This window comes from Heteronotia binoei, chromosome 20 (assembly GCF_032191835.1).
Source record: "Heteronotia binoei isolate CCM8104 ecotype False Entrance Well chromosome 20, APGP_CSIRO_Hbin_v1, whole genome shotgun sequence".
Classification (NCBI taxonomy): domain Eukaryota; kingdom Metazoa; phylum Chordata; class Lepidosauria; order Squamata; family Gekkonidae; genus Heteronotia; species Heteronotia binoei.
In genome coordinates this window covers 19,197,756-19,210,972 of record NC_083242.1, presented here as the reverse complement: position 1 = coordinate 19,210,972, position 13,217 = coordinate 19,197,756, and the positions used below count along the sequence as shown (strand labels likewise).

General features: G+C 48.1%; 1 protein-coding gene across 1 annotated transcript in view; it reads left to right on the top strand.

Annotated features, from left to right (window-relative positions):
- Positions 1-10,692, top strand: part of TMC5 (transmembrane channel like 5) — a 57,182-nt gene extending 46,490 nt beyond the window's left edge. Inside the window, exons 18-21 of the mRNA XM_060261030.1 lie at positions 410-583; positions 3,832-3,910; positions 5,752-5,835; positions 10,546-10,692. Of these exons, the coding sequence (XP_060117013.1) occupies positions 410-583; positions 3,832-3,910; positions 5,752-5,835; positions 10,546-10,692 (484 nt within the window). The remainder of the gene's footprint in view (positions 1-409; positions 584-3,831; positions 3,911-5,751; positions 5,836-10,545) is intronic.
- The last annotated feature ends 2,525 nt before the right edge of the window (positions 10,693-13,217 follow it).

Sequence of the window (13,217 nt, the reverse complement as noted above, 5' to 3'; positions counted from 1 at the left end):
ACACTTAACCACTACACCAAACTGGCTCTCCAGCCTGCGTGACCCAGGTTAGACAGACGCTAAGAAGCTAAGCAGGGTCAGCCCTGGCCCTGGTTGGCATTTGGACAGGAGACAACCCAGAAAGTTCAGGGTCAGAGGCAGAGGAAGGCAAGGGCCCTATGAATGCCTTGAAAACCCATCAGCTGGATGCAAGTTCACAACACTTTCCACTACCAATAACATCCTTGGCCATTTATCTGCCTTGCTGAAAGCAGTTACTTATTTATCAAGACTTCTTTTGTAGCAGGCGCTCCTTTGCATATTAGGCCACACACCCCTGATGTAGCCAATCTTCCTGGAGCTTACAGTAGGCCCTGCACTAAGAGCCCTATATGTCTTTCTGATGCCTCTTTTTTGCTTATTTCCCCAGAATTAAGCCTTCCGAAACGTGTGGTCCGTTCCGAGGCCTGGAGACTATCTTTGGGTCGATTTCTGGCTGGATAGCCATCCTGGCCACTTACCCCAACTCACTGTGGATCGTGTGGATTTATCGCAATCTGCTTGAAAGTGTGCATTTCTTCTTCATCCTTTCAGTCGTTGTGTTGTGAGTGTCCGTCGTATTGTTGTTCCTTTTGCCAATGGTGCTCGAAAGCTGACCCAAGTTTTATGGATGAAAGAAGAAAAGAAAGCGAGCAAAATTTCTGTGATATGGATCTCTTTACATAATCCCCACTCCCAAGAACTAGGAGCAAGCACTGCTGGATTTTATTTTCCTTGATAGGAGACCTAATGTACTATTGTATGGTGGTAAATAAAGCAAATGACCCACGTAGATGTAGCTGCTGCCAAACAGGACAAGATAGCAGATACCCCAGAAAGCAACTTGGAACCTTTGCCAAGTTTGCAGCCCCCCCCCCCCCCCCAATTTCAGCTAACACTTTTTTTCTCTCTTTGAGATCCAGTTTGGTGTAGTGGTTAAGTGTGTGGACTCTTATCTGGGAGAACTGGGTTTGATTCCCCACTCCTCCCCTCGCAGCTGCTGGAATGGCCTTGGGTCAGCCATAGCTTTTGCAGAAGTTGTCATAGAATCATAGAGTTGGAAGGGACCTCCAGTGTTGCTCTCTCAGCCCCACCCACCTCACAGGGTGTTTGTTGTGGGGAGGGGAAGGTCAAGGAGACTGTGACTGCTCTGAGACTCTGAGATTCAGAGTATAGGGCGGAATATAAATCCAATATAATAATAATAATAATAATAATAATATTTTATTTTTATATCCCGCCCTCCCCGCCAGGCGGGCTCAGGGCGGCTAACAGGCACGGGAGTCCCATGATTCTTATTGGACAGTATAACAGACATGGGAGTCCCATGATTCATAAAACATAATAATTTGACATTAATTACAAATAGTTATTTAAAATACATAAAAACAAATAAAATATAATAAGATATATTAAGGTAGGTGCTAGAATGATGTAATAAGAATATCTTCTTCTCTGGCCATTGTGATTTTTAAATGTCTATTTCTACTGTCTCTCTTTGGCCCCCACACGGTAGAGGGTGTGACTCCTTCTCTGAGCTCTCATAAGAACATAAAAGAAGCCATGTTGGATCAGGCCAATAGCCCATCCAGTTCAACACTCTGTGTCACACAGTGGTCAATATATGTGTGTGTATATACACACACACTCACATATATATACTGTGGCTAATACCCACTGATGGATCTCTGCTCCATATTTTTATCCAATCCCCTCTTAAAGCTGGCTATGCTTGTAGCCGCCACCACCTCCTGTGGCAGTGTATTCCACATGTTAATCACCCTTTAGGTGAAGAAGGACTTCCTTTTATCCATTTTAACCTGACTGCTCAGCAATTTCATTGAATGCTATTTTTAATAGCTCTCATAACTATTTTTTAATTTTAATTTTTATTAATTTGATTTCTATCCTGCCCTCCCTGCAAATCAGGTCCAGGGAAGGTCACCACGTAAGAAATTATAACAATAACCACATTTGAGATTTTAAAGCATCAATTAAAACCATAACAACCAATAATAAAGATGGCATTCTGAAGAATCATACTATCGCAGTTCTGTTTCAGATTCTACTGGCTGAGGCTGGATCCGTGAGTTCCCAAATTACAGGGGACCCTGCAAACAACAGTTGGAAAAGCTGTTTGGCAGGCAGTTTGAGCAGGAGGGGCCAATAATATTGGACAACCACTGCCTTAACTAAAATCCTGATGGAATAGTTCCATTTTGCAGGCCCTGCAGAATTGTAGAAGAACCTGCAGAGCCCTTAAATCAAAAGAGTTTCCGGCTCAACATTAGAAAGAACTTCCCGACAGAGCGGTTCCTCGGTGGAACAGTCTTTCTCAGGAGGTGGTGGGCTCTCCTTCCTTGGAGGTTTTTAAACAGAGGCTAGATGGCCATCTGACAGCAATGAGGATCTTGTGAATTTAGGGGGAGGTATTTGTGAGTTTCCTGCATTGTGCAGGGGGGTGGACTAGATGACCCTGGAGGTCCCTTCCAACTCTATGATTCTATGATCTCTACTGGGAACTCATTCCACCAGGTTGGGGCCAGGGTCAAAAACTACCTGGCCCCCAGTTGAAACTAAATAATAATAATAATAATAATAATAATAATAATAATAATAATAATAATAATAATAATAATAATAATAATAATAATTTTTATTTATATCCCGCCCTCCCCGCCAAAGCAGGCTCAGGGCGGCTTTTGGACAGGGGATTGTAGGACTCTTCATGGTATTCTTTTCAAAAACATAGGAATCCAGCTATCAAGAGACAATCTTCTAACCATTAGCTCCCACTGATGGAACACTAGTGATCATCTTGTACTCTTGAGAGCCAATTTTGTGTAGTGATTAAGAGTGCGGACTCTAATCTGGGAGACCAAGGTTTGATTCCCCGCTCCTCTACGTGCAGCTGCAGGTGTGACCTTGAGTCAGTCACATTCTGTTAGGGCTGTTATCTCAAGAGCAATTCTCGCAGAGCTCTCTCAGCCCCACTTACTTCACAGAGTGTCTGTTGTGGGGAGGGGAAAGGAAAAGGAGATTTTAAGCCACTCTGAGACTCCGAGTGAAGGGCAGGGTATAATTTCAATCCCCTCCTCCTCTTCCTCCTCCTGTTTAACAAGAGAATGATCACCTAATATCTGAATGATGTGAAGGCCTGTTAAATATTCAGAGAAAGATTGCCTGTTGAAATGGACACCTACACATGTGGGGAAGCAGCATTCCTCTTCCAGAACCTGTACATCAGTGGTCCCCAACCTTTTTGGCACCAGGGACTGGTTTTGTGGAAGACAGTTTTTCCACGACCTGGTGGGGTGATGGTTTCAGGATGATACAATTGTGCACTATTTCTATTAGCTTGGTATAGTGGTTAAGTGTGCGGACTCTTACCTAGGAGAACCAAGTTTGATTCCCCACTCCTCCACTTGCACCTGCTGGAATGGCCTTGGGTCAGCCATAGCTCTTGCAGAGCTGTCCTTGAAAGGGCAGCTTCTGTCAGAGCTCTCTCAGCCCCACCTACTTCACAGGGTATCTGTTGTGGGAGATGAAGGTAAAGGAGATTGTGAGCTGCTCTGAGACTGAAATTCAAAGTGGAGGGCAGGATATAAATCCAATGTCTTATTATTATTACATTGTAATATATAGTGAAAAAATTACACAACTCACGGCCCAAATGCTAACAAGCCATGGACTGATACCGGTCCACGGCCCATGGGTTGGGGACCCCTGCTGTACATGACTAGTTCGGAAAGGAGAAAGAGACACGTTCCTTGTAAATAATGAACTGACTGGGATGTCTTTGTCCTGTTCCAGCATCATCACATACCTTTACTGGCATATAATAGATGGACGGAAAATAATGATCAAGCTGCTACAGGAGCAAATAGTTAATGTAAGTGTGTTGTTGTGTTGTTGTAGATCATTTGTGCTAGAGAACGGTATGGTTTTGTTTCTGTACAGAGCGAGGAGAATGAGCACCTCCCAGTGAAAGGATGTTGTGCTGTTTGTTCCGTTCTCCCCTCCTCTGTACAAAGAGGGGGAGGATCCCAGTAGCAGATGTGCCATAGCTGGAACCCCTCCTCTCTAGCCCTGATTCAAAATGGATAGAAATTGAAGAAGAGAGCAGGGACTCATGAAAGTTCATCTCCTGCCGCAAATGTGGTTAGTCTTTAAAGTGCTAATGGCTGCTTGCCATTTTCAAAAGGCACGGAGGCATTGGGAATTGTGATTTCTGACTGGAAGAAGAGTTGGACCAATTCCCAATCCCCCCTAGCCTTCTTCCAGTGTCAGAGCTCTCCCCCCCTCCCCCATGCTTCTGTCCTATTTTGTACACGCTGAGGCGGGGCTGCAACTCACTCCACCTCTTTCCCACAGCAAGCAAGATCCTCTGAAAACCAGTTTCTGCTTGCCATGGGAAAGAGGCGGGGTGAGTTGCTGCCCCACTGCAGCTTGTGCAAGATCAGATAGAAGTGTTGGGGGGGAAAGAACTCCAACACTGGAACAAGGCGCGTGGGGAATCGGTCCTGGTTTTATGCTTCATTTTCTCTACTCTAAAGTGTCTCAGAGAGGCTTACAATCTCTTTTCCCTTCCTCTCCTCACAACATACAGCCTGTGAGGCAGGTGGGGCTGAGAGAGCTCTGACAAAACTTTGATCGACCCAAGGTCATCCAGGAGGCAGAGGAGGAGTTGGGAATCAAACCCGGTTCTCCACATTAAAATCTGCCATTCTTAACCACTACACCTCACTAGCTGTCTGTGTGATTGGCTATCTGGGTGCTCCATTTGACTCTCTCGCTGCAGCTTAGAGCCAGTCAGAGAGTTGACTTTTTCTCCATTTAAGAACGCAAAAGTGGAACATAACACTACCAATGGTGATGTTTATTTCACCAAATGTAGGATTCGGCAGCCAGACTGACTGACTGGGTTGAAAATGGGCCCTCTGAAGGGTGCTGCTTAGCCCTTTCACTGCCAACCCAAGAGTCAAGCTATTTGGGGGAGCTGAATGTCAGTCTTTGGCACTTGACTTTGGTCCTCCACAGCGGCCCTCTAGGAAATTGAAAGTCTAGTTGCTGACCGGGGGCCTGTCTAGGTGATTGATAACTAGATCTTCAAGCAAACTGAAACTTCCCCCTGGCACTCCTGTGAATTGTTCTTCATTGGATGAGGCAGACCAATGAGAATCTGGAGTGGCTGCAGAACCTCTTCCTGCTCTGTATGTTGGAAGAGGCAGGCAGGGGATATAACTTTTCTGCTCCATGTGTTCTTTAGCCTCTGGGCATCTTCTGGGTGGAAAGACAGGCTGTCCAGCCTGCCTGTTGTGGTCAGTCCTGTTCTAAGAGGGTTCTGCCCTGCTATCTATTGCTGAGAGTTCCAGTTTGGTCGGTCTGCCTCATTGCAAGGGAAGGGAACAGAGGGCGCTCCCACCCAGAGCTTTTGCCCTGCCCTGCCTCCCAAACTGCAGCGGGTTTTTTTGGGAGGGGAAAACTTCTCCATCACTGTCACCCTTCTGGGTTTTCCCTGGCTCTGCTGCAGGTTTCCCCAAACCTGCATTTACAGCAGCAGCGAGAACAAAACGGGGAATCGCCCCCACGTGGGAACAGCCCAGCTAAAGGCCCTGAATGTCAACTTTCTACTGTTGGGGGAAGGATTAATGGGATTCATTGGAGAGTGTCAAATCCTGCCTTGACTAGAATTAGAAACTCACTCATACCAAGATGCTTCTTGTTTTGTAGGAAGGCAAAGATAAGATGTTTTTGCTGGAAAAATTACATGCGCTTCAGGCATCGAGACTCCCAAATTCTGGAGGGCAGCAGGAGGTCAGTTTTCAGCAGGGGTTGTTTTGTAGAAAAATAGGTGGTGGATTTGATTAGCATAACTCATTAGCATATGCCGCCCCCCCCCCCAGCCAAAAGCAACCTGATGCAAGGAAGGTGAGCCCTGGGTGAGCAAGGCCTGCTTGGGCTGGCTAGACATCCAACCAGCCCAAGCAGGCTTTGCTCACCTGGGGCTCTCCTGGGCCACACCCCTGCCAGTTCAAAAGGCCAGCAAGCCACCCGCCGTCCAAAATCACATCAGAAGTGGAGAAGGGTGGTATGGGCTTCTCCAGGGGTTAATGAGGGCTGCTGGGGGCGTGGCAAAGCCCCTGGTGGCTGGCTGGCTGCCCGCTCTCCTAATCCAGGAATTGTTATGCAGCTGCACCTGCTATTCAATGGACGAGGTAGATGGGGAGGAAGAGGGGGAACCCTCAGAAAGGTTCAGGAGCTGTGCTCCTGTGAGCTCCTGTTGAATCTGAGGCCTGGTTTTCAGAATGCTGACTTCTGAAGTGTGCTTTGCTCTCTATGAATGTGGGCAGGAGGGGAGGGAAAAAAAGCTCTCAGACTGTCCTGTGCAGGTGGAGTCTATGCTCTTTCTTGTGCAATTTGGGCCAATTGCCCTCCTTGCAAACAGAAAGAAAGCTGTTCAGGTAACGAAATTTGGCTTGCTTACTCTCTGGCTGAGTGTTGCTCATATTGCTTTCAGGAAATTGGGCGAACCCAAAAGCCAAAAGAAGATGCCCAGGAAAACTTAGTTTGCTCTTGGTACTTGGACAGCAGTTCTAAACACGTTGGCCTTACTGATTGGGGTTCTGTCAGGAACTTTTTGCACTGCATGGAATTCTTCAAGGATTTTTGAAAAAGCAAAACAAATAACTGGTGAACAGAGATCCAAACAAACAACGGAACTACGGTCTAGACTGAGAAAAACACTATTACAAAAACCGTATACTCTAATTATACACTCAGTTGAATTCCATTTATTTATCATTCATGTTATTTATGTTCCACAACTCTATTCAACACAACATAAACATAAATGATTTATACCACATAAGGAAACAAAGTCTTTGGCATCCACGCTTATACTGCACTTCCTGGTTGCTGTTAGAGGAACGCTGACTCAGAAGCAATGTTCCCTCTAAGCTGCAGAGTCTTGTGAGCAGAAAATTCTGCTATGTGAGCTACTGGTATTAAAGTTGTGAGCTACTGCATACATTATTGTGCTCTGGGGTCATCTTTCCTGATCTAAGGCTAAAATGTGTGAGCTGGAGGCTAAAAATCTGTGAGCTGTTGTTGTTGTTCACTTGCACAGTTGAGTCCGACTCTTTGCAACCCCGTGGACCAAGTCACACCAGGCCCTCCTGTCTTCCACCATCCTCCAAAGTCTGCTCAAATTTGTGTTTGTTACATCAGTAATGCTGTCCAGCCATCTCATCTTTTGCCATCCCCTTCTTCTTTTGCCTTCTGTCTTTCGCAGCATCAGGATCTTCTCCAGGGAGTGCTCCCTTCTCATTTGGTGGCCAAAGTATCTGAGCTTCAGCTTCAGCATGTGACCTTCCAGGAAACAGTCAGGGTTGATTTCCCTTAGGACTGACTGATTTGATCTTGCAGTCCAAGGGATTCTGTGCACTAGCTCACACTGACTCAGCTTAGAGGGAACACTGCTCAGAAGCAGACGGCCACCCAGCTGTCACAGCGAGAACTGATGCCTTGGAAAGTATCTAGAGTGATTTCTGTAGAGAATAATGGTGAGCCCAGGTTCCGTGTTGAGTTGGGTGGCCAGAAGAAGAATTATTTATTCATCAAATCATGATTGTATCCAAGAAATCATGTCACCTAACCTCTTTGTTCAGCGATGAAGCTTGCAAGGCTATGAGCATTGTCCTGTTTATCTACTGGTGGTAAAAGAATTTTGGCTTCGGGAACTGCCACTTCCATCATTCAAGCCGTGTCTGAATTGTGTCTACTTCTGAGTCAGCGTTCGTCTAACAGCAACCAGGAAATGCAGTACAAGCATGGCTGCCAAAGACTTTGTTTTCTTATGTGGTATAAATCATTTATGTTTAAGTTGTGTTGATGTACAGAGATCAGCATAAGTTCATACTTGGAACTCTGGCCTCTCCTTGTTACAGAGAAGACCTGAAGACGAGGGTGAAGGAGCCCAGGAGACAGCCCTCCCCCCACAAGAACCCCCATCCCCAGGGACAGCTCGCCCACTAGGCAAACTAGGCAGTTGCCTAGGGCGCTGGCAGTGCGGGGGCACCAAATTTGGCCTTCTCCCCCTCTCCCCTAGGCAAACCTCAAGTTTTCCCACTCCCCAGCCTCCTCCTCCCTCCCTTCCCCACCCCATGTTTGTTTCAATGCTGGAATGGGGCTCTAGAGCTGCATTTCCAGCTATCTAAAGGCGTGCCCCCCTGCCGATCAGCTGATGGGTGGGTAAAACCATGCCGTGTGGCCGCGCTCGCTGTCAGGACCAGCATCCTGAAAGGGCAGCCCCACTGCCGCTGACTCCTCTCTACTTCCTTCCCATCCTGGAAGTAGAGAGGAGTCAGCGGCAGCAGGGCTACCCTTTCAGGGCGCTGGTCCTGACAGGCAGTGCAGCCACGCGGCACGGTTTGACCTGCTGGTCAGCTGATCGGCAGGGGGGGCACGCCTTTAGATAGCTGGGAACGCGGCGCTAGAGCCCCGTTCCGGCATTGAAATAGACATGGGGTGGGGAAGAGTGAGGGGAGGAGGAGGCGTGGCAGGGGGGGCAGCTGTGGGGGGGCACCAGGCAGCAAGTCTGCCTAGGGCATCATGCGGCATTGGGCTGGTACTGCCCACCCCCACCTACCCACAAGTAATCAGAAAGAGTATCAAGAGACAGGACCATCTTTTCCCCTGAGGAAGGTAGCCTTGCGCCCCCCCTCCCCCCGATTGGATTCTAACTTGGAGACAGAACCATCCAGAGACAAGCGCTGAGACAAGAGGGAGCATCCCCCAACCCTGGAGATGAGTTATGCCCTCTTTAAGGCCTGAGCTGTGGTCTCTAGGGAGGGTGGGACTTGACACACACCCACCCTTCCCAGCATTCATGGTCAGATGTGCTGCTAGAGCAGGAGTGGCCAAACTTGCTTGACAATAAGAGTCACGTAGAATAAGCATGAGATGTCTGAGACCTGCAAGACATGAATGTCAGACGTTTGACAGAAGGGAAGGAGGGGTGGAATAAAGCAACTTTAACTTTAAACGCAACTACAATTTGGCCACCCCTGTGCTGGAGCATCATTCTGCTGGCTGATGTGCTGCTGTCTAGTCCTCCACAGTGAGCTGGCCGTGGTCCTGATTGCTGCTACCTCCTCTGCCCCCCCACCTTGTACTTCACCCTGCCCGTCAATAGGATCCTGCTGGTAGCAACCTGAAACAGGGAACTTCACCCTCATGCAGTCAACCAATTCTGAGCTTGTGAGAAATCACCATGTGTAGGGCAGAGAATTCTGTGTTTTCCTGGCTGTTTCCAGCAGGCAGAGAGAGCAGCCGCACCGATATACTAAATGCCAGACAGCACCCGAGGAAGTCATTTTCAAATTACTGTTCATTAATAGACAGCTAGCCGTGCTTGCCTGGACAGTGGCTACGATGCATTTGATCTTAGTTCCATTCTTGACATATTATCTCTTAGAGCAGGGGTGGCCAAACTGCGGCTCAAGAGCTGCATGTGGCTCTTTCACACAGATTGTGTGGCTCACGAAGCCCCCACTGCCCTGTCGGCCAGCTTGGAGAAGGCTTTTGTCTCTTTAAATCACTGCTCGAAGCCAAGCCAGCCAGAAGCTTGGAGAATGCATTTAAAGTTAAAGTTGCATTCTTTCCACCTCTCTCTCCCCCATCTGTTTTCCTGCTGCCCACAAACATTTGGTGTTCATGTCTTGCAGCTCTCAAACATTTGACATGTATTCTATGCAGCTGTTACATTAAGCAAGTTTGGCCACCCCTGTCTTAGAGGGTTTGATTTATGAATATTGATGCTTGCACCGAGGCAGATGTTCATTCTTGCCACTCCTGGAGCATGGTCCTCCAAGTTTATGAATGATTCTTTAGAGACATTCAGTTTTGCTTGGAATCTATTGTGCAGCCCTTACCTGTACTGTCTCTCCTCTTTCAGCCCCCCCCCTTCCCCGCTAGGCTCTCCTTATGTCCAGCATATTGAAACCCCCCTGACTAAGCCGCAAGAGAGGCGTAGCAGCTCCAAGTTGACTTCTTCCCCACTCTGCTTCCCCTTTGGCCATCAACCCCCCAAAACCAGCTAGAGGGGATGCAACAGGGACTGACGTTTGGAGCCCGCAAACTTCCCAAATTGTTCTGTGCTGCTTCCACTTTGCCTCTCCTGTTGGTAGGGGTGGACTTCTAGCAGGAGCTCCTTTGCATATTAGGCCACACACCCCTGAGGTAGCCACTCCTCCAAGAGCTTACAAAAAAGAGCCTTGTAAGCTCCAGGAGGATTGGCTACATCAGGGATGCGTGGCCTAATATGCAAAGGAGCTCCTGCTAGAATCCCACCCCTGCATGTTGGAATCACAAGCTTAGGATTTTACCTTTTGAGCATCTAAACAAAACCATGCATTTGCGGGGGGATACACAAGGAGGTGGCATGTCCTTGGGCTTCAGAGATGTTGTAGCCAGTGAATCGGAGCTGAGAAATCCCAGCCATTCTTTGTCTTTTGCCCTCCGCAGAGGCACTCATCCATACGCCAGCTGTCTAGGCAGCAAACGCATTCATCGCTCCCCAACTACGTCGAAGGATCCCCAAGAGTGATGGAAAGACGGTCCTATGCGGAGGTACAGCGAGAGCAAATGCACATTTATTTTGTGGTGTCGTAAATAATGAACTCTTTTCCACTTAGGCAGATAGCATGAAACAGACGGAAGTGGTCACTTCTTGGTCCTCCTGCATCGGTGCTAAGACCCAGTTTGGTGTAACGGTAAAGTGCGGACTCTTATCTGGGAGAACCAGGTTTGATTCCCTACTCCTCCACTTGCAGCTGCTGGAATGGCCTTGGGTCAGCCATAGCTCTGGCAGAGGTTGTCCTTGAAAGGGCAGTTGCTGGGAGAGCTCTCTCAGCCCCACCCACCTCACAGAGTATCTGTTGTGGGGGGAGAAGATATTATAGGAGATTGTAAGCTGCTCTGAGTCTCTGATTCAGAGAGAAGGCCGGGGTATAAATCTACAATTCAATTCTTCTTATCTGAGGGAACTGGGTTTGATTCTCTACTCCTCCACTTGCAGCTGATGGAATGGCCTTGGGTCAGCCAGAGCTATGGCAGAGGTGGTCCTTGAAAGGGCAGCTGCTGTGAGAGCCCTCTCAGCCCCACCCACCTCAGAGGTTGTCTGTTGTGAGGGGAGAAGATATAGGAGATTGTAAGCTGCTCTGAGTCTCTGATTCAGAGAGAATCGCAGGGTATGAATCTGCAATTATTATTCTTCTTCTTTGGGGAGGAAGAGACAGGGCAAAAAAGGGAGAGACTCATAACATCTTCACTTTGCAGAACAGCAGTCGATCATTTTCAATTTCAATTTTTGATTGACATTTTTCCGTCTGCAGTGTTAGCTGGTAGGTTCTCCCATCTACCACTTCAGAAATGGTGCTGTCTTTACTCAGAAAAAGTAGTTGACACCGTCTTGCGTATCTTCCTGCACTGCGAACTTTATCAAGAGGAAAGATTGTGACTAATTACCCCATTTTTATCTAATTTCAAACCTTTTGAGTTTTATATAAATTTTAGAACTGAGGTACTTCAGAAATTTCTATTGAAAGATGCACAGAGCTCAATCACTCAGGCAGTAGCAAAATTTTGTTCCATTGTAATTTGTAAGAGCCTTGATTTCATCGACATTTATGAGTTGTCTTCTTGTCTTCCTTTATTGCTGTTCTGGTCTTTGACCATAATAAATACTGAAGCAGTTGACAGTGAAATGTTACCACCCATCAAGGGAGCTTCACCCCAGTCCTTTGGGCTTCCCTTCAGTATTGTAGTATCTGTGCAGCAACTGGTTGGCAGCTATTCATACCAGGGCTGGCGCAAGGATTTTTGGCACCCTAAGCAAGGCCCCACTCCACCCCACTGACCTCCCCCTCTGCTAACAGCATCCTCACCCCCAACTTCCGGCTCTGCTGCCCTGCACCCTTCCTTGGGAGCCAGTTTGGTGCAGTGGTTAAGTGTGCAGACTCATATCTGGGAGAACCAGGTTTGATTCCCCACTCCTCTGCTTGCAGCTGCTAGAATGGCCTTGGGTCAGCCATAGCTCTCACAGGAGTTGTCCTTGAAAGGGCAGCTTCTGTCAGAGCTCTCTCAGCCCCACCCATCCCACTGGGTATCTGTTGTGGGAGAGAAAGAAAAAGGAGATTGTGAGCCACTCTGAGTGGAGGGCAGGATATAAATCCAATATCATCTTCTTCTCCCCCCCCCCCCTCACCCCACATGCAGGCAAAGCCAGGTCGGGCCCTGTCGTCACCACTCCGTCTCCCACATGGTGACTCCTGGCACCTCCTCCCCTGGCTGCTGCTGTCACACTGGCAAGGGAGCCAAACGGGGCTGGGTGGGCAGAGTGGCCGGCCATGTGCTTGACACACTCCAGCAGGGCTGGGGAGGCAGTGCTGGCCCCACCCCTGCAAGTCATGTTGGGGATGGCCGTTTAGTGCCCCTAATGGCCGCCGCCCTAGACAACAGCCTAAAGTTGCCTAGTGGATTTGCTGGCCCTGTTTATACCTCCTCCAAAACTGTCTACGTCTTATTAAAAACAAGGAGAGGGAGGGTGGCTCAGTGGTAGAGCATCTGCTTGGTAAGCCGAAGGTCCCAGGTTCAATCCCTGGCATCTGCAACTAAAAAGGGTCTGGGCAAGTAGGCATGAAAAACCTCAGCTTGAGACCCTGGAGAGCCGCTGCCAGTCTGAGTAGGCAATACTGACTTTGATGGACCCAGGGTCTGATTCAGTATAAGGCAGCTTCATAGGTTCGTATGTTCAATTGTGGGAATTTCAGCTATCTGAACAGCACTCCAATTCGCTGGCATGTCCTCTGCTTTGTTTGACTCTTGCTTCAATAAACATGCAGGCTGAGGCCCCCATGACCACACTTTTGATTACAGTTGAGTGGAAAGGCAGGTGCCCTCAACGACGGACTATGTAGTTAGTTTGGCACTAACAAGACATCGTTTAGCTGAGACAAGCATAAACACGTATAACAGCACCCGCCTCAGGGTCACACTGGGTCGCTTCTATGTGCTGTTTATGGCTACCCCAGCCCCTCTTTCTCCTCAGTCACTCCTTTAAAACTTTTTCCTGAGGACTATATGAAACTCAAGGGGTGGGTATGATATGGATTTCTCTATCTTAGTCTCTTCGGGGG